This window comes from Coturnix japonica, chromosome 1, assembly GCF_001577835.2.
Source record: "Coturnix japonica isolate 7356 chromosome 1, Coturnix japonica 2.1, whole genome shotgun sequence".
Lineage (NCBI taxonomy): Eukaryota > Metazoa > Chordata > Aves > Galliformes > Phasianidae > Coturnix > Coturnix japonica.
This window is the reverse complement of record NC_029516.1, coordinates 114,330,673-114,349,983: the sequence shown is the minus strand read 5'-3', so window position 1 is coordinate 114,349,983 and position 19,311 is coordinate 114,330,673. Positions and strand designations below refer to the sequence as shown.

At 33.9% G+C, this 19,311-nt stretch overlaps 1 protein-coding gene across 4 annotated transcripts in view; it reads right to left on the bottom strand.

Annotated features, from left to right (window-relative positions):
• NLGN4X (neuroligin 4 X-linked) overlaps nt 1–19,311 on the bottom strand; it is a 147,030-nt gene that overhangs the window by 100,489 nt on the left and 27,230 nt on the right. For all 4 annotated transcript variants that reach the window (XM_015848830.2, XM_015848821.2, XM_015848811.2 and 1 more), the window contains exons 2-3: nt 19,187–19,270; nt 1,347–2,170 (exon numbers count right to left, since the gene is read on the bottom strand). In XM_015848830.2, coding sequence (XP_015704316.1) covers nt 1,347–1,818 — 472 coding nt within the window. In that variant the 5' untranslated portion in view covers nt 1,819–2,170; nt 19,187–19,270. The remainder of the gene's footprint in view (nt 1–1,346; nt 2,171–19,186; nt 19,271–19,311) is intronic.

Sequence of the window (19,311 nt, the reverse complement as noted above, 5' to 3'; positions counted from 1 at the left end):
AGGAAACTTAAGAATGACCTATCTTTGGAAATATTCAAAGAGTAAAATGATTATGTAACAGTGAAAGAACTGAGTGGCTCTTTAAGTATTTATGCACAAGTGTGTACACACCCACACCTGCATGCAGACAGAGCAACATACCACACCTTCCCTTTCTGAGAACTTTCACTTAAGCAGCTTTGCAGTATTGTAGCAGAGCTCACAGTATTCCCAAACCTTACTCATTTATTTTTAGATTCTAGCTTTTTTTCTTCAGCTTCTGAGAACAAGAAAAGAAGGTGTACACTTACTGCTGGCAAAAAGCTTGGAAATTCTGAACAAAGAAGCCAATCAAGGCAGAAGGATTAAAATAAAGTACAGAATTTGCATATTTAGAGTATGGTTACTGAGAAATAACAATGCATTGGTTATGCAAATCAAACCCTCAGCTAAAGTGAGGGGATTTGCATATCTGGGAGAAATCTGCCATGTTATGCACCAGTAACTGCATTTTAAGTGACTGAAAGAACTGACTCTTAGCAGAATATTAAATATAACTGCCAATAGATTATGTTTTTAATTTTGTTGTGATACAGAATAAACTTCATTAGAGGCCTGAGGAAAGCTGATTTTTTAAATCTGTTTTATTTTATTTGTAAGAAGCAGTACCATTTGGATGCTAAAACTTCAATTTTTATGACTGAGATCATGAAATCATTCAAAGACTGTGTTGCTATTTGTGTTCATCTTTTAGTGGATGAAGGTGATTTAAAGTAATCTTCTTGAGAGAGTAATACAGTAAACATTAAAGTTTAAGGCTGTTCATCTATGTATAATAAAATTATGCTTCCTTAATTTTACATTTTATGAATGAAGAAAAATAAGTTGGATTGAAAAGTTCTGAAGGTGAAAATCCTAGGCTGAAAAAATACACACTTTTCTATTGTCTAAAATCATGAAGAGTTAACTGTAGGCTTACTGGTGCTAAAATAAAACTAAGGGGGAAAAAAGGAATATTTTACTTTAAAATGAATGTACTGTAGCATTTGTATCATTCACTCAATGAAAAACAAAATGTTACTCCTGCATAATGTTTATTTTCCCTTTCTGCTCTAGTTAGGATGTAAGCTTACACACCCTGCCTACTACCTGTAAATGAAATTGTGATGTTACACAGGTTAATCAAAGAGAATTCATGCAAACATGTTCAATCTACAAATTATTCCTTTTGATGAGTATTCAAAGACATGATCCATTTCCACAGATTTAATTGGAAGAAACTGAGCAAGATGCTTTAAAGATCTGGCAACTTATCCCATGCAGATTGGTAGGTAAGTGAGGTAGAGCACCATCCTTAGGGTACTTACCATCTTCTGTGGGCACGTAGATATTCAAATACAGGCAGTCTTCATTCTGATCTTGAACATATGTCACCACAGTATCCAGATTGGCTGTAAACCAGACTGGCAGCATGTCGTTGAGCAGTGACCTCTCATCCAGGTACTGTGGGCAGACAGCAGCAAATTGTGTGGCATTACGGACACCTGTCCAAGATGATGGTGGCTCTGGGGGCTGAAATCGCCTTTCCCCAGTTGGAGGAGAGGCATAAGGAACACCCAGATACTGTTCCACTGGACCAAGGATTTCATTGGGCAAAGGTGTTCTTAAACCACGTATTTTGCCGTAATTTGTGGTAACCACTGGGTATTGTGCTTGGCCATCAATAAGGGTAAATCTTATAGCCAGTGCAGTTATCCATAGAAGGAAGTTGGAATTCAGCATGACACACACTGGAGTGAAGATCAAAGGCAGCCATAGGAGTCCCATTGGTTTCGACATTATTTAAATCAACATCAGCAGGACTCTTTTTTTTTTCCCCACAACCAGTAGAAAAATGAGTCAAAGAAAATGAAAATTATTAATAAAAAAAAAACTATTTGAAAATATCATAACCTTTCTCAGGCAGTGAAAAAACAAAATCTGATGTGTGACTTGGTTGATTGGCTATAGACAAATTCCAAAGTCAATAGAAACCAGGGAGTGTTTATCCCCAAGGCCCATCCCAGACTTGAGTGTCAACTTAATCCAGACAGTGCACAGCACGTCCCAGCCAGTAGAGCGAGGAGAGAACCGCAGTTACTCGACTTCCCCAGCAAAATGACTCCTTTCAGTTAAGTGCAGTCCACTCAGCCTGTAGTAAAGAGAAAACAAACAACTAAAATCAACAAACATTTTAATGCACGTACGTACAAAATAAACAAACAAATTCGTACTATACCTCCCAACAAAACCAATACATCTTTCATGAAGTCTAGCCACTGAATTTAGCTACGTGTTTCCAAAAATATATAAGGTAGGAAAACTGAAAATAGAAAGCAGGGCTAGAAAACAAACCAAACACTTTGGCTATTTATATGCTTTCACACCATAGCTCAAAAGTTAATGCTTTTAAGAAGGCTATTCTGCATTTAAGTGCCAGCTCCAAGGTATATTCTTCCCTAAATAAAAGCATTTCTTTTTTAATCTGATTTGCAGTAAAATAACAAATGCTCATTAGATGTTTTGTTGCACTGAATAGTCTCTTTGTTATGACATGACTTCTATTTGCTATCTTTTGCAAGTATGCATAATGCATAACCCAACTTACCTACACATAATTCAGACTTTCCAATGAATGTAACAGAATTACCTTAATTCAAAGAAAATGGACAATACCATTAATTAAAATTACACACTAAAGTATTGGTTTTCACACCTGCTTTATGTATATCTGACAAAAATGAACAACAAATGAAAAAAGTATGATAAATCTCAGAAATCAGATCTTGACCTACACAGCTATAGCTATGTAAGTTTGCTCCTTTATCTTTAGACAGAAGAAATTTATAAATTAACATTCTTCTCCCTTTGCTCATAAATGGAGTTCCTTTTAACTAATTTTTTCAACTTAAACACAGACAAAAATTTCACACCTTGAAAAATCTTTATTATAGAAATCTGGTACTTTACATTTGATGGGATGAACACAAAATAAAATATAAATCATTATATATTTGGAAAACTAGTTTCTGTACCAAGACCGTGTGTCATGAAGATAAAAAATCAGCTTTCAAAAGCAGAAAAATCCAAGTTTAGTAGTTATTGGCAGTTATTTGAAATTAAAACCTAACAAGAGATATCTAGGAATTATCTATTTTGGCACCTTAGGACAAGGACAGGCATCCTGAAAAAAAAGGCACCAAACAAACATTCTTTTGAAACCCTGATCATTCTTTAACAACTTTGTTTCAGCTTTTATATCATAAAATACCTGTGAAACACCTGAACACCAGAGAAATACCAGGTACATATTTTTTTCTGTTGACCAAACATTTCCATTGATATTTTCACTGATAGACAGTAGGCAACAAAAATGTTGTTTCTGGAGTCATCAGTCCCCGTCATGTCTTACGTTCCTAAGGGTATCACTGGCACAAGCAGGCCCTGCCCAGCCCCGCTTGGGGCCTTCCCCATCTCAGTCCAACCAAGGGCTGCTCAAGCCATGTCGCATGCCCAGCCTGGATTCTGCCAGGGTTGGGTCCTCAGATCAATCTCTGACCTGATATCTCACCTTGCCTCTGGTGACTGCTGGGCAGGGAAGAAGTCCTCAACCCAGCTCTGGTGGTGAGCTGTGGTAGGGCGTCCTGCTGGCCAGGGCACTGCCCTGCCACTGCCACTGCCACGGGTGCCCACCACTGATTCCCTGGAGTGCTCCCTGGCTTTCCTTATGCTGTCTTCTGTGCTGTCTTTAGTACACTTTCCTGATCATGCACCACAAAGCAGATTCTCCCTTTGACCCAACTAAGCCCTTAAACTAAGAGATACTGTTCTCTTTATGCTTAAACTGCATAAGCTTGCAGCACCATTGCAGGAAAAAGGAATTAAGTGCTGAGAAAATTGACAAGGTGGAAGGAAAGACAATGGGACAAATGATAAAAACTGGACAGAGAAAAACCAAAACAAGAACCAGAAAAAGAAAATAAATGACTGACAAATTAGCAAGAGTATGTTACTAGCACAGAGAAAGTTAAAAATTACAATATGAAGGAGAGTAGAAATCTTCAGTTAATAAATAACATGAATGAATAAACACTTTTTATAGATATTATTTACAAAGTGTGTTTGGATCAAATCTCTGTTTATATGCAGTTATTCTGAATGGGGTGAAAGGAGAATAAGAAAAGGTAAATATTTTTGACATGGAACTGAATTTATTATCTGATTCCTTTTGGAGACATCACTCGTTAACGAAGTATTGCTGGACCAAATGGTGAGTTGCAAAAAAACAACAACCATGTTTCCTTTCATTTCAGAAGGGTTGAAGCTTGATGATCCCTGAGGTCCCATACAAGTCAAGCCATTCTATGATTCTGATACTGATAACATGATAACTTTCTTTTCAAATCATATTTTCCATTTTAATTACTCTATGGAAGTAAATATCACTTCTGGGCCTACCTCTGGACTGAAAAAAAAATCTAATTGCATAACAAAAAACTAGACATTTTAGATGTATATTTGGAATAAATCAATAAAACAGTTTTTAGATAAATTAAGGGAAGTTAATTGTATTTGCTCTGTGACTTTTTTTTTTTTTTTCCTTTTTAAGGAACTTAGAAAAACGTGTACAGACTTGCTTGAAAAAACACCTCCTAGTTGGAAGTGTCACCCACTCAAACAATCCAAACCAAAACTTTCAGTTCAATATGGCAACTTTTAGCAACTTGACAGACACAGAGAAGTCAAACATCTGAACCTGCATCCATTTGTGCACAACTGTCTTATTAAAAAATAAATGTGCTTTGATGCTAATAGAATACTTATGGCCTTTGAAGGAAATGCACTTGTACAATCTCTAAAAACACTGCTTGAATTTGATCATAAATCTGTTGCCCAAGCAATGCTGAGAGATGCTTAATTAGTCTATGATTCTGGCCTTCAAGGCTAGCCTCATGGTTTCCAGGATGAGCAGTTAGTACCTTTCCACAATGAGCAGATGAATATTATAGCAGCTCTAAACTAAATCTGTAACTGGGGAACTACAGTATGCAGCTTAGAAGTCCTCTTTGCTCCAAGGACAAACAACAGATTCTAAAGTGACTGCAAGTTTTTGTGATCTGATTGTGCAGGTTATGAAAAGTAAGTATCAAAAACAAGCAAGCAACAAAATCAAACAAACAGAAGAACAAACACAATTACAAACAATAGATATAGACACAGGAGATTGAGGACTGCACAGATTTCCTGGAATTTCTAGGGTTTTATCTAAACTAACTAGTACATTAACCATGTACCTCAGTTTTCATTCTCTGATCATTTATGCATCTTTTAGGCAATTTCTGAATGCTCTACCGCATTTTCCCAGTAAGAATAGATTTCAACAGTATCTTTTTTATGTAGGTTGCCTAGAACCTGGAAAATATTATAGATATTCACCTAAGTGAATTCAACCAAGCAACATCTGAACAACATATTTACATTATTAATGGAGGTTAGTACAACCAAGCTGTACATTGCTGTTATTTCTGTGGTATTAAACAGCTGTTCAATCACAGCAGTTCAGCTGGTAGTAGGAACTGGAGAGATTTTTAATGACTTTTATATTATATTCTAATGCATTCCTCATTAACTCACAGTATTCTCTTGAAGATTAAAACATTAAAAATTAAATGAAAGTAAGATTTCAATTTTTTAGAGTTAAAAAAATGCTATATAAAATCATTATGGATCTTGGTCTTAGACTTATGGTTAGCAATAACTGAGGATACAAGTAGATAATTCATGTTCTTTTTAAAATAGAAATAAAAACTGAAAATCAATACAGTGTATGTATAAAAACTTGAAAACATTTGTATTGTTTCAAAGGACATGCTGCATTCGGATTTCTCTTACTTTCTCCAGAAAGCCTTTCAGATATGCTTGGAAAATGTCAAAAGACTTCTCAGGTTAGAGAAGACAATCACTGTTTACTTTTCAGAAAATGGTCATGCATTTATACTGTATTAATGCTTCTTGCCTGCAGCTAACAGTCTTACTTTGAATTTATAGGTCTCATATTCATTCAGAAATAATAATGGTATTATGAGGAAAGTCTCCATACTGTTTTTGAAATGGAAACAACTTGAAAAGCAAGTGGAGGGAAAGCAGAAGAATGGTCATCACTAATTTTTGAAGGAAAACACTTCTAAAGCATTCTTAAATAAATAAATAAATAAATAGGGTTTGGACGTAGCTACCAAAAGCTGTTGTTGAACAATCACAGATATGGCCTTCCCTTATTTTTCCTTGTACTTAAAATGATAAAAAATCATTAACCCCACGAAGACATAAAACTAACAGGAAATGCTCAGTTAAGTTAGTTGCACTTATGTCTCTTATTAAAAACTGTACTTTTAACATCTACTGCATGCAGGAAATTGGAAAAAAAAATTAAAAAAAACCAAATCCATGATTAGTCATTTCTCATAATTCTATCTGCTTCTTGTGATGATTGATGAAAATCATAAATAAATGAGGAAAAAGAATACATAAATTGTTTCAACTCTTTAAATTACTAATTATCTTCAAATTATAGCTGTGCTCTACTCAAATCAAGATTTCACTACTCATTATATGAATTTAAGTTTCTTATGACTGAACTAAAGCTGACAGATTCAAGTGCCATAAACCAGAGTTCAAGTGAAGACATAAAAAGTATATGGTCATGAAAAAAAAAAATATATATATAGCAGCAATTAACTTTGATTGCAAGGTATTGTGACAGTACCAAGTCTTTATATGACCACAGACATTGATCACAATATATAATTTATTTATTTGTATTTATTTGACCATCTTTGTCTAATTGTGGCTGCAGAATATAAGAAAATAGAACTCCTCATAAAAAAAAAAATATTACCAATGCAGCTTAGCATAGTTGCTGACTTAATTATTGGTTCTTACTTCTGATATGACCTTGTAAAAGAAATATCACACCTTTAAGGGCTGTTCTTATTTCTTTTCTGAAGTTCTGAAGTTCTGTTTTTTGAAATTAAAATGCATTACTCCAAAAGAAAGATTATGATCTGAAAAAGAATGTTCAGCTCTCAATGTCTGTAAGGCAAAATCTCATGCAGAGTAAAATTTGTTATATCTGGACTAAAAAAAAAAAAAAAAAAAGTGTATAGAAATAGAAAAAAAAATCATTATGCATTTCTTAGAATTGCAGAATAGACCTTTATAGTTCAAATAACCCTTTCCACATATCAAAGTTCATCACATATTATCACTGCATGACACATAAAAACATGTTCCTGAAATGGAATAGATCTAACCTCTCTTTTTTAAGAACATTCAAATGACTAAAGAGGAAAATTCTTAAGGTAACTTTTTGTCTACAAATGAATCAGGGAAACTCACAGGTCTCATTCCTCGCTCATCTTCTCCATTTAGCCTGTGTGTGTTCTTATCAAGGATGTAAGAAGCTAAAACCCTTTCTGGAACTCACTGAGAAGGTGACTGAGGGACTGATTGTTAGGCAATTCGATCTCTAGAGACTACTAAATGATTAGAATTTGATACCTGTCTGTTGGCATGTCAGTCCAAGCAGAAGAAACATAAGCATTGCAATAGCCAAAAACACGGTGAGAAAAGCACTTCAAATCATCTGGGCATATAACTTGCCCTCACCCAAACATGGGAGAAAAACTGTTGCTGCTCTATTATACACATTCATAGAGTTGAATTATGCATAAGACACAGGCATTATATTTTCAGTGCATTACCTAGTTCAGTTACTAGGTGGTGATACTGCCTTCATTTATATGATAATGTCACAATTATGCACTCATCCTGGAAATGGGATAGTTGAGTGACTACTCATTAACCTGAAGAATTCTATGCCCACACCTCAATACTGAATGTCTCCACAAAGTTTTATGCAGGATGGGGTCACCAAAAAGCTTCCGAGTCCAGAGCAAGACAACCGGTCCTACTATTCCCATGCTGCTCTTGCCGTCCACTCTCTCCAGCAAACACTGAGCTTAAGAATCCACCTAGAAGAGTCTGTTATACATTGTGCTTAATGGCCTGTGCATGCTGAATACACAATTAAATATGATCTTCTCATTAGTTGACTTAAGATCTTACAGTTAGGATTTCTATTCTGTAATTTGAACCCCTAAATGCTAAGCAGGATATACCATACAGAAATCCTGTTACGGTTGAAGATCTTAGTCTATTCTCAGGCTACTGCTGTAGATGTAAGCAATAAGCTAAATGGGGCTAGAGCACTGCCCTGCCACAGCATTCACTGCGTTGTTGTTAGTAAACTTCCAGGTGTGGTATTATCTTTCAGCCAGTTTCCAGGCATAGTGAATAGAACAGAGAATAGAACAGGCATTTCAGAACTTTAACATATTTATTGCTTTGTAGTGTGTAGAACTGGTACCAGAGAAGAAAAGGAAAGCCAACAATGAAAGCAAATATTGTTATTTCTTCTCCTTGTTCACACTGCTACTCCCATTATTGAAAAGTTACCAGCTTCACCTAGCATGATGAGAAAATACTTCCTTTAAACTAAGTTCATCAGCAAAGTTCACGTTCTTCTCATTCAGGTGCAAAAAAGAAGCCAAATTCAAAAGCATACACTTCAGACAGCAACCTCTCCTACTGTAATTTATTTAACATTAAAAATGGGTTTAAATCAACCATGGTAAAAACATCCTTATCGTTAAGTTTATGAAATTCAAATACAGCTGAAATACAGAGTGATGATTTCTTCTGCCACTTCTTACCAAGATATACAGAATTTTCACCATAACACAGAATGTTGAGAAAAGCTGTAATTTTCTTACTGGCTTCATATGGGAACCAAGTCCTGATGACTAAGATCAGGAAGAGGCTATTCTGCTCCGAATTTCTAATGATTTTGTTCTGTTCTCTGAATAGTTCTATATCATTAAAAATGATGTGACATCAACTGATAAGAAATTCAGTATAGAGAATTTAGACTAAACTTCAGCTATTTTCTCTCATAATCTTCCATTCTTTTTATCGTCCAAAAGCAAATCCTCCTCCCAAAAGCTGACTGTGTGCCATTCAAACAGAAAAGAAACAAAACAAACAAACAAACAAACACAACCTACTGCATGATATTCACCTTGAAGTCAAATTTCAGTAAACAAGGTTATAGATCCATTTTCATAATCTACATCTAATGTTAGTCTTCACTAACATAACATAAAACTGACAGGCTTGAGGAAAAAGTATTACAATAAAAATGTATGGTTATTACGCTTCTATATCTCAATGAGACATAAGGAACTCTTTTCTGAATTGTTTTCTGTGACCTTTTCATACAGTGAGTAATATCTATGAATGACTTTCTGGAGGACCCATTCAATACCAAATTATCATACTTTTTAGCATATTCTACATGTTTCCACATGAAAACAAAACTAAATGGTTACTGCAAAAAAACAGCAGAGAGATTAATCTTATGACTTTTCATATTGGTCATATTTTTCTGACCATGAAGCATATACAATATTTACAGTAACTGCACTGTTGGTTCATATGCAGTATAGAGTTCTTATCACAACTGAGAAAAGAGAATAGAAGATGAGAAAATACACAAGTACATTTCATAATTAGAAGAACTTCTTTTTCTTGGCAATATAATTTCATGACAAAACATTATGCTGCACTGTCTTTCCAAGACTGGGCTTATTCCTGGTCTCTCATGCTTCTGAACATTTCCTCTTAGCAAAATGTCCTCTTCCCTCCACAGCATTCTCAGTCCCATGTTTAAGCCTCAAATCACAGCACAGCACTAGCTTGTTCTTTGCTCTGAGTCTGGATCTTTTCTTCTCTCTCATTTGTGCCTATCTTTTCTCTAATGTTCTTTTAACATATATAATATATATAAAATATGTATATTCAACAGTTCACTCAGTGTATAACTGATTTTTAATTGCAAATTGATGTTCTTTTTTTTTTATTTTTAAAATTTAATTATTTATATCTATTGGATGATATTGCAGAAAGTACAGAATAAAAAACAATTTGCAGCTGTCAAGTTAACTAGGAAGAACTGATCTATTTTTCCTACCATAAGCCAAATGATTTAGGTCAGGATTGAAAAACACATACTTTGTCACATGGCAGGAGTTACAGCTTCCTGTGTGCTACTATTATATCATCTTAAGAAATCCCACAAATAAGACATAATACCAACCAAAAATATCTACCACAAACTAATGCAGTCAATTAATAGAACAGATGGAGGTCAGGGCAGACAATTAAATCCCTTTGACAGAGGAAAAGATTATTCTACCTCGTATTGGAGATATGTCAGTAATTCCTGTCTGATCTGACTAACACTTTTATTCTTCAAAATAATTCCCTCTATAATGCCTTCTTTGGCACAAGAGGGAGAGATCTGTCATCTAAAGAGCTTGCAAAATGCTCTACATAATGACTTATTTTTAAAGTAGTGGGAAAGTGCACATATGATTTGTCAGCAGTATTTTTAGTGATTCTTAGAAAAAGAAAAACAGATACACTTTTTGTTTTTGCTTAGCTGCTACTCTCCTTGAAGTTTGCTTTTCAAAGGGCTGAGAGACTAACTTTGCTAACAACTTTCTTTTTTGGAATTTAATATTGTCTTCCTTATACATGGGAGTATCTAGAAGTCTTCATTCATTATTTCTCTGGTACTGATTTCTTGACATATTGCAATCCTAAAATTATTACAGGTTTGTAACTATTATGTCCCTTAAACTCAGACACCAAGATAGTTTTATTTCTGCACTTCAGGTCTACACTGTTAATACTAAAAGTTTGAAGTGCTGTTGCCCTATTCTGACCACACTAATTAAACATTTCACGCTTCCAACAACATTCTCGAATTATTTCTATCTTTTCTGACTTACTAATTTTCTGCTTGCACATTACTAACAATAAGCTACAGGTAAAACCTACAAAAAAAATGCATGTAAAAATTGTGCATGAAAGAATTTAAACAAAATTGGTGAATGAATTTTTCTCTTAAAAAAAAAAAATAATAAAAAAGTCTCAGTGTCAAACAAACCTTAAATAGAAATGACTTGAGAAGACAGTTAGCAAAAAAAAAAAAAAAAAATTAAACTTTTAAAAACAGTGTGCTTTTTTTCTTTCTAAACATTACTGCTTTGATTGCACAGCACAGCCCCAGCTCCAATTTTCATACTGGAGTTTCTCATATGTTCATCTTCCTCATTAAGCTTATCTATTGAAAATTGTTGCTTTGTAAGTTAAAAATTTTTGCAGTCTCATCAGCGCTTTGTCTTTCAGCTTTCTGTACCTTAATGAATTTTACTTTTGAATTCATTTAAAATCTATGCTGAGAACAACAGATCCGAATTTCTCATGCCTCTGTGTACTACATTACCTCCTTGCTTACACCTTTGTTTTCAGTTGTAACAGCTTCTGAGTTTAGGGAAAAGGTGTTTCAATTCTGCTATTGGTGGAACTTTGTAGTGTAGTCTCACATCATTGCACTCAGTTCTAGTTCACTAGCACTTCACTAAAAATTCTAAAAATATAAAGTGATTTCTGTAGCTTTTTAAAAAATTACTTTTTATTTTGTTTGGTTAAATAACCTATATTTCATTATCTTAATTAGAATTAAATGCATACTACAGTTTCTTGGTCTCTAATTACCCACCCCCTATCATTTTAAGTGAATGATCACCATTGTACAAACTTGTAATACCGTGACCTTTTTTGCTGGTGATATATCATAGAATCATAGAATGGCCAGGGTTGAAAAGGACAACAACCATCATCTGGTTTCAAACCCCTTGCTGTGTGCAGGGTCAACAACCAACAGACCAGGCTGCCCAGAGCCACATCCAGCCTGGCCTTGAACGCCTCCAGGGATGGGGCATCCACAAACCTGTTCCAACTTGTTCCATATATTTATATATACTCAAGGTAATGAAAAAGGAAGGAAGATAAAGTTATTTTAAACACATGGGAAGAAGAACTGAACTGCTCTTAAATGGAAATAGAGAATTGTTGCAGGAAGGACCTTCTAAAGGCCATCTGGTCCAAGCCCTCTGCTCAAGTGACATGTAAAGCTGGTTCCCTAGGACCATGTCCAGCTTTTGAATACCACAGTTATTCAATCTTCCTCAGTCTCTCTGAGTGATCTATGACAGTGCTCAAATTTTCAGTCAGAAAACTAAAATTAAAATAAAATTAAATTTAAAAAAATAAGAATAAAAGATGTAAATATGTAACACTGTTACCCAGACAAACTACTATTTACATACTTTAAAAGCAAATGTGCTGAAAAGATTGGGACATATGCAATAAATTATATTTTTCATTGACAACTGGCTTATCAGTCATGAAGAAAAATACTCAGATATGTGTTCTGTAAGGAAACCAAAACATTTCAGTTGATTTTTTAAATATGTAAATTACCATCTTAAAAGACTTGAGTATCAGCCACTTGTACTCTATCAATGAAATAAGCCAATCAACTAATTCAAATGAAAAATCATGGCCTTATAATTCATAAGAATGGCTTGAATTTCCAAAGCAAAATGAATTTGGCAGTTTTTTGTTTGTTTCTTTTTTTTCCTGTCAGTGTTATATATTCAATTCCATAAAATCAGCAAGAACAAAGTACCTGGATGAGAATAACACGAGCTTCACATACAGAAAACTTAATTCCCCCAAAGAATTTTGGTAACATGCATACACTCAATCAAAAAGGACCCCAGTGTAAAAGGAGAGAAAGGCAATTAAGTGAGTTTGTACAGCATCCCGATTAGTTTCAGAAAATCAAACTGGTCATGGAAACACTAAACTAAATAAACAAAAAAAACCACACCTTTTTAGTCCTTTAATTAATAATCTATAAATACAGTGCAAGTGTTTTTGCATGCAGTGAAAATTAGCTGGTAACTTTAATTGGAAATTAGTTATGAAAACAGGCATTTCATTTTAGATGATTCATTACAAAGTAGATGTACTTCATTTGCCTAGTGTTGTGTTATATCTCTTTCTAATGTGTACATCTCTATATGTATGTTATAAGCTCTTTCCACCTTTTTCTTGAATTTAAATTTTAATTTATGTGTATGTACACATATATCTGTTCCTGGAGGGAAACATGACATACAGAAAAAGGGGCTGTTTTTAGAGCTTTTGTTCAAAGTTTAATGTATTTTACGATAGAAAATATTAAATAAGAAATAACTACAATGAAAGAAAGGAATTTTAATTCTTGAAACACTTCAGTAATTTTTCTAATTAAGACCAAGTTATGCTCTTTGCAAGAGCTCTTCTGTTATGACACTGCATGCTAAAGATGAATTTCAAAAGTTCATCTGCATACATATAAATGTATGGCCTTAAAGACTAACTGGTCTTGTTAACATTCTGTAAACAGTTGTGTAAGCTTCAAATCCACATTCATGTTCTGAGCACAGATGTATGAATCTCCATCACTATCAGTGAAACTGCAAGCAGGTGAAAAAGAGAATGTTTTTTATCTCTTCAGAAGCAGACAATATAGAGCCCGAAAAGTGATGGAATCTAAATTTGACTTGACCCAAGTAGTTTCAAATACATTCAGAAATACTGAACTTTATTTCAAGTAGGAGATAACATTTATCCTGTACTCCTGTTATCCTGTAAAATTTATCCTGTATTCCTGTTCTCCTGTTCTGTTTTCTTTTTTGTTTTTTTCCCTGGGAACAAATAATGGAATTCAAAACAGCACATGAAAGGTGTTTTTTTGTTTGTTTGTTTGTTTGTTTTGTTTTGTTTTGTTTAATAATGAACATCATTTAAAAAAAAAAGTTTTAGATATTTTTGGCTTTCCTATTAAAGACAACAGAAAAATGCTGCATATAGGCATTTTGTGAATGTCATCAAAACATGAAAACAAAATGCCACTATAAAGTATACAGCTGAAGAATACTACATGACTGAGTCTAAACTGGCATGCAATTTAGGCTAAATGTATTTTACATTCACATATACAAACAAACAAATTTACCTTCAGAACCAAACAGTGATTTTCAGTTCTAAGATATTTCTGCAAGCAGTCTGACTTTCTGATAGCAAAAGCATTTTAATTCTCTTTATTTCATTTGAAAAAGAAATAAATTATCTTCCCTAGCCACTCAATAGCTGCATCAATTTGTTTTCAGGGCAGTGATTAACATAATTGTAGTGGATTACTTGCATTTGACACAGAACAGAAATAATTCTGTATTTTTTCATCACTAAAGAACTATGCCACATTGTTTCCTCTAGCAATACAATACTATCATTTTAAAAGGCACTTAAATTAAATATCCAGTCAGTTTTTCAAAACAAAGCCCAGACTATTTCCCTCTCCTCTGGAATTTTCTGAGACACCAGCAATCTCAAATTCATTCCTAGCAGTTCAGAACAGCTACATCTCATCTTGTCAGCTCCTAGAAGGCTTAAGAATTCTTCTTCAATTCTCTCCTTCCTATAAAATGATCGAGGTCAAATCCAAAAAAGTCCTGGCTATCTAACACAAGATTTATATTCAGAATAGGATCCAAACGGTCTTTATGTTTCTTACTAGTTAACCTTAGAAATACATAAAATGTTAGAGGCCTCTCTTTTGTATTATAAAGCACAGTCAGGCTTAGAGCCACAAAAATCCCACCTAATATTCTAGATACCTGAAAAACCCAGAGGAGTCTCTAGCTTTCCCTAGAGAGAGAAAGATATGCTTCTACATGCAGCCAGCAGTCCAGCCAGCAGGAACTTGACTGACTAGCTTGCAGTTTGCCTCACACTTACATGTGTTCTCAGAATTAAAAAGTAGGAAAAACTTTTAGTTCTAGGTAAGTTTTGTTTCTAGATTCTTTTGCTGCCTGAATGAGGTAGCCTACCTGCAAGCTATGTGTCTGGCAATGCAGTGGGGATCTACTCTATTTACTTAACGTCTAGAGACACATCCATTGTGTGGAAATGGAAGTATTTGAGAATGAATCCCTTCTACATGAGTCTGGTGGACACAACATAACAGTTACAAAAAACGAGGCCTTCTAAAGTACTTCTGGAAGTATAACAGACTTGTGCAGGATTCCTAAAGTTGCAGCCTGATCTACCAGGAAGATCCAAAAGATATAATTCTCATGCTGAGTTCCTTAAAGTACTACATGTGTGTTAAAAATTATCTGTCGCGTATATACAAGACCATTTACTTTGAGGTTTTTACATGTTTAATAAACGTGGCCCTTGTTATCATAACTTGCATTATAACTTGTATTAAAAGGATTACATTGTATGATTGCCTTCAACTCTAGAAACTAGAGCTGATGGTTCTAGAGCTAAAATGGTATTTAGCAAAATATGTAGAAGACGGTCTCACTTGTCATAATACTGAGATATCCAAACAAAACATGACAGTTGTGTAGTTAACAATGAAGACACAGCGTGTTGTGAACTTAGACAGCATGAAGAACAAGACTGTATGTGATTTATTTACAGTGGAGCATTACTTTGAAAAAATACCATTCTACCTTTTATAGCAAAAAGTGGTTATTTTTTTACTCCGTAGGTTAAAAATTATCAGTACAAGCTGACAAAACATCACTACTTCTTCAGTACAGTACATTTAATTTTTATGGGTCACGGTGATAAAACGTTTTCCTGTTGAAGCATTAATTAAAATATAAAAATACTAAATATTTAAATATATCAATATATAATTAAATATATTAAGATTTATACTAAAGTTCTTTGAATTTAACATGACTGAATTTTAAAAAAAAACCAAAACAACCAAACATTTATAATTACTCAAATGAGCAGCAAATGCAAAGCATTTTGTATGATTATTTTCTATTTCTTTCTCTTGCTTAAATAAATTGTTATGATTCTATGAACTACAGTCAGCCATCCAGTCTTCATAATACTGAAATTACATAATTTTAAGTCCTTTTTTATTGCTGTTGCACAGTGCTCTAAATAGTGCACATTAGTTGTAAATAGTTCAAATTAATTGTCTAAAAAATCAATTGTGTTTATGGAATCATTACTTAGATAAGAAAAGTTTATACATTTAAATGTTTTAAAGTAATTGTGTCAGATTTTTATTTTTTAATCACATTTCACAGTTGAAATTGTACTTTAAAAAAAAATATCGCTAGGAAAGTGTGAATTCATTTATTGAAAATGTAGAGCTAATTATTTTAGGCAAAAGTGTTAAATATATTTGGTTGTATTGCCATCTGAAATAAATATAATCCTCTGGAATGTGTGATTGTTCCAACATATTGCATAGAGCTAGATCACTTGGATTCTTCAGAAATCTACATTTCAGTCGAGATCATTACAGTGTGTGTACATTTAAATAGCTTAGGTCAGTCACAATGAAACACATAAATACCACAGTAAGAGAAAGAATGGATATGTCACTTCAAATTCCTATACCACAGCATCAGTGATGTCATGAAGCTATTGAGACTGCTACATATAATTTGCTAAGGTTTAATTTACCAATCATCCAATGAAAGCACTGTTTAACAAGAGTTTGTATTGTTCAGCTGAGTACTTCCATTTGTGGCCATACACTGTGACAATAGTAGGAAAAGCAAAGGTTTCAATGAACCTTGAACACTGAATCTTGAGATCCGAGACAGAGTTACATTGGTCCCTGACTCTCCTCAGACAAATAAAAATTGACCCATTTCCCAAAACTCTCATGATTAGAGCTGGAGCGATTTATTCCTGCTTTCTAATGTGAAGGCTTTATTATTCCTTCACATTTGTTACCATAAATGATACAAGGCAAAAGGCTTGATCAGAGTCTGAGAACATGATCAAGAATCTGACAATCTGTGGCTACATCAAAGAAACTACACAGCGCCCCACAGACTACCACAGGGCTCCATCTGCACAGTCAGCTGTCAGGTCAGGATTTTAGAATGAAATTCTGCCATTTAAACTAGCTTCTACCTGTGAAGTAAGATCAAAATCTGAGGACCATTTGCTTGGTTTCGAGTTTGTTACTATATTGGACACTGACAGCAAGCACTTGCTTGCATATTCTAAACATTAACTGCACTTTTCTCTCCTTGAGGAGGATTATTTTGATTGTAGGATTATGGTGAAGAATTTTAGCTGGAGTTCTGTATAAGAATGAGAGCAAGAAAAAAGTAAAAGTTGTCCAGGTGTGGGGACTCCTTTCTGTATTTTCCTTGCATATAAGCAAAAGTCATAAAAACTATTATTTTTGAAGCACTGTTAATGATTCCCACCACTCTTACAGTTTGTCTGATTATGCAGTTGGTTCCCTGTTCTCCACTACAAATGTACTGTTACAGCTGATTTGGGTTGTGCTCTCTTCTGAAAACTTAAGATCTGTTTCATTTCCTGACAAACATCTCATAAGAATGCAGTCTTCTTCAAGACAAAATATCAAATTCCTTAACATATACTAGCATATCTCTGTTGTGGCTATAATGAGTAATTTAGGACTGCCAATTGAACATGTATGCTTGTGATGACGTACACTAGAAGAAACCAGCAATCAGAGGATCTGAAATAAATCTGAAGCAGATTTAAAACTTTATTTTCTATTCTCTTGGTTTATTTTATGCATAGTCCAATTATCACCTCACACAAGCAAGGAAAATTTCAAAAGGCATGTCTTCTGATGTCTGAGGGTTAAAATATAGAGATCAGGCTCTATCTCACTGTGTTAATGTTGTTTGTTTCCCTTTCTTCTGATTCTCCACAAATTTCCTTCTTTGCATTATTAGCAAAAACAAACAACATGCTAAGAAAACATTGAAAACTACAATCACACCACCCTTCAGATTTCTTTCCAGACTCTTCCCACCTTCTGTCATTTATCTCAGTATACTCTGATAGATCTTGAGACTATTAAACTTTATGCCCCTTCTTGGGACCTGGCTAATTTTAAACATGAGCTGTCATTTCCAAATAAATTTATTATTTTGCCTTTAACTTCAGCTGTCTTTTATTTGTATCAGCGTTATATTCTCTGTATCAATTATTTTCTTTCTTCCTGATTTTTTTTTCTTTTGTTTTTTTAAATCACAAGTTCTCCAAGGAGAGTGGGTAATTGAATCTTATCTATGTATTCAAGCATAGGTGTACCACTATTAAAATAACCACTAAGAGTTTAGCTATAACTATGATCAGCATGGATGCTAAACTATTAAATAGGCTCCTATTCATCAAATGTTTTTTATTGTATTACATTTAAATTACAACAAATTGGAATAAACATGGTTCAGTGATGCAAAAATCACAAGAGTTTACAAAGCTGTTATTCACTTTGTCTGATTTTTACAATTCACATAATGGTACCCTCATCTCATAATCAGCCTGTCATACTCTGAATTATTGCTTATTCACAGTTCCATTATCATATCAGATACATCACTTATTTCTTTTCCCTAAATTTAAGACCCACTGCATGTGGTGCAGTGGTGATGGTAGGAAAAAGCATCTCATCTTCAAAGCCTACAGAGCATAAAATGTGAGAAGGAAGATCATCAGATGAACTTTTCTAGGCATTTGTGTGCGCCCTTCCTTATTATTAATCAATAAACCAGACCTAATATGAAAGACAGATTGTTAGATTAATCTGATTTTTTTAAAAAGTCTATGCATAGATTTCTAATCCATATCTTTGTTACATATTTCGTCTTGATATTGTAGGAATGTTCAAATGTGTGCACATATGTATACACATATGCATATATATGTGTATGTGTACTATTAAATTATCTTACCTCATATTTTACAAATAAAGTGAGAGAAAAGATATCTCTTCTCTGTCTAACTCAAACCCGACTGATTATAAGTATCACAGTGGCCACATTTAATCCAGTATCTGAATATTGGTACTGTTCCGTATTTAGAGAAATGAAAAAATATACAGAATTCCTGCTTACCATGAATAAGCACACAAACAGCATTAAAATTTAGAATGGGCTGCATTACAGATCTTATTGTATGAACACATGATAAACCATAAGCAATTCATCTGAAAGTATATGTTACTAACACATATTTCAAATAAATTTGACATTAGCAAATGATACTTGCTATTCATCTATGTAATATATTTTTCAGAGAACAGTATTGTTCTGACTACAATTTTAGTACTTACCACTGTGTTGTATCTTTGAGAAACCTTCAGAATCCCCCCAAAGGAGGCAGCATGTCGTCATTTTAGTAACAGCACAAACATTCCCTGTTAGAAAGAAATATAAAGTACTCTTCAGTAAAAGAAGG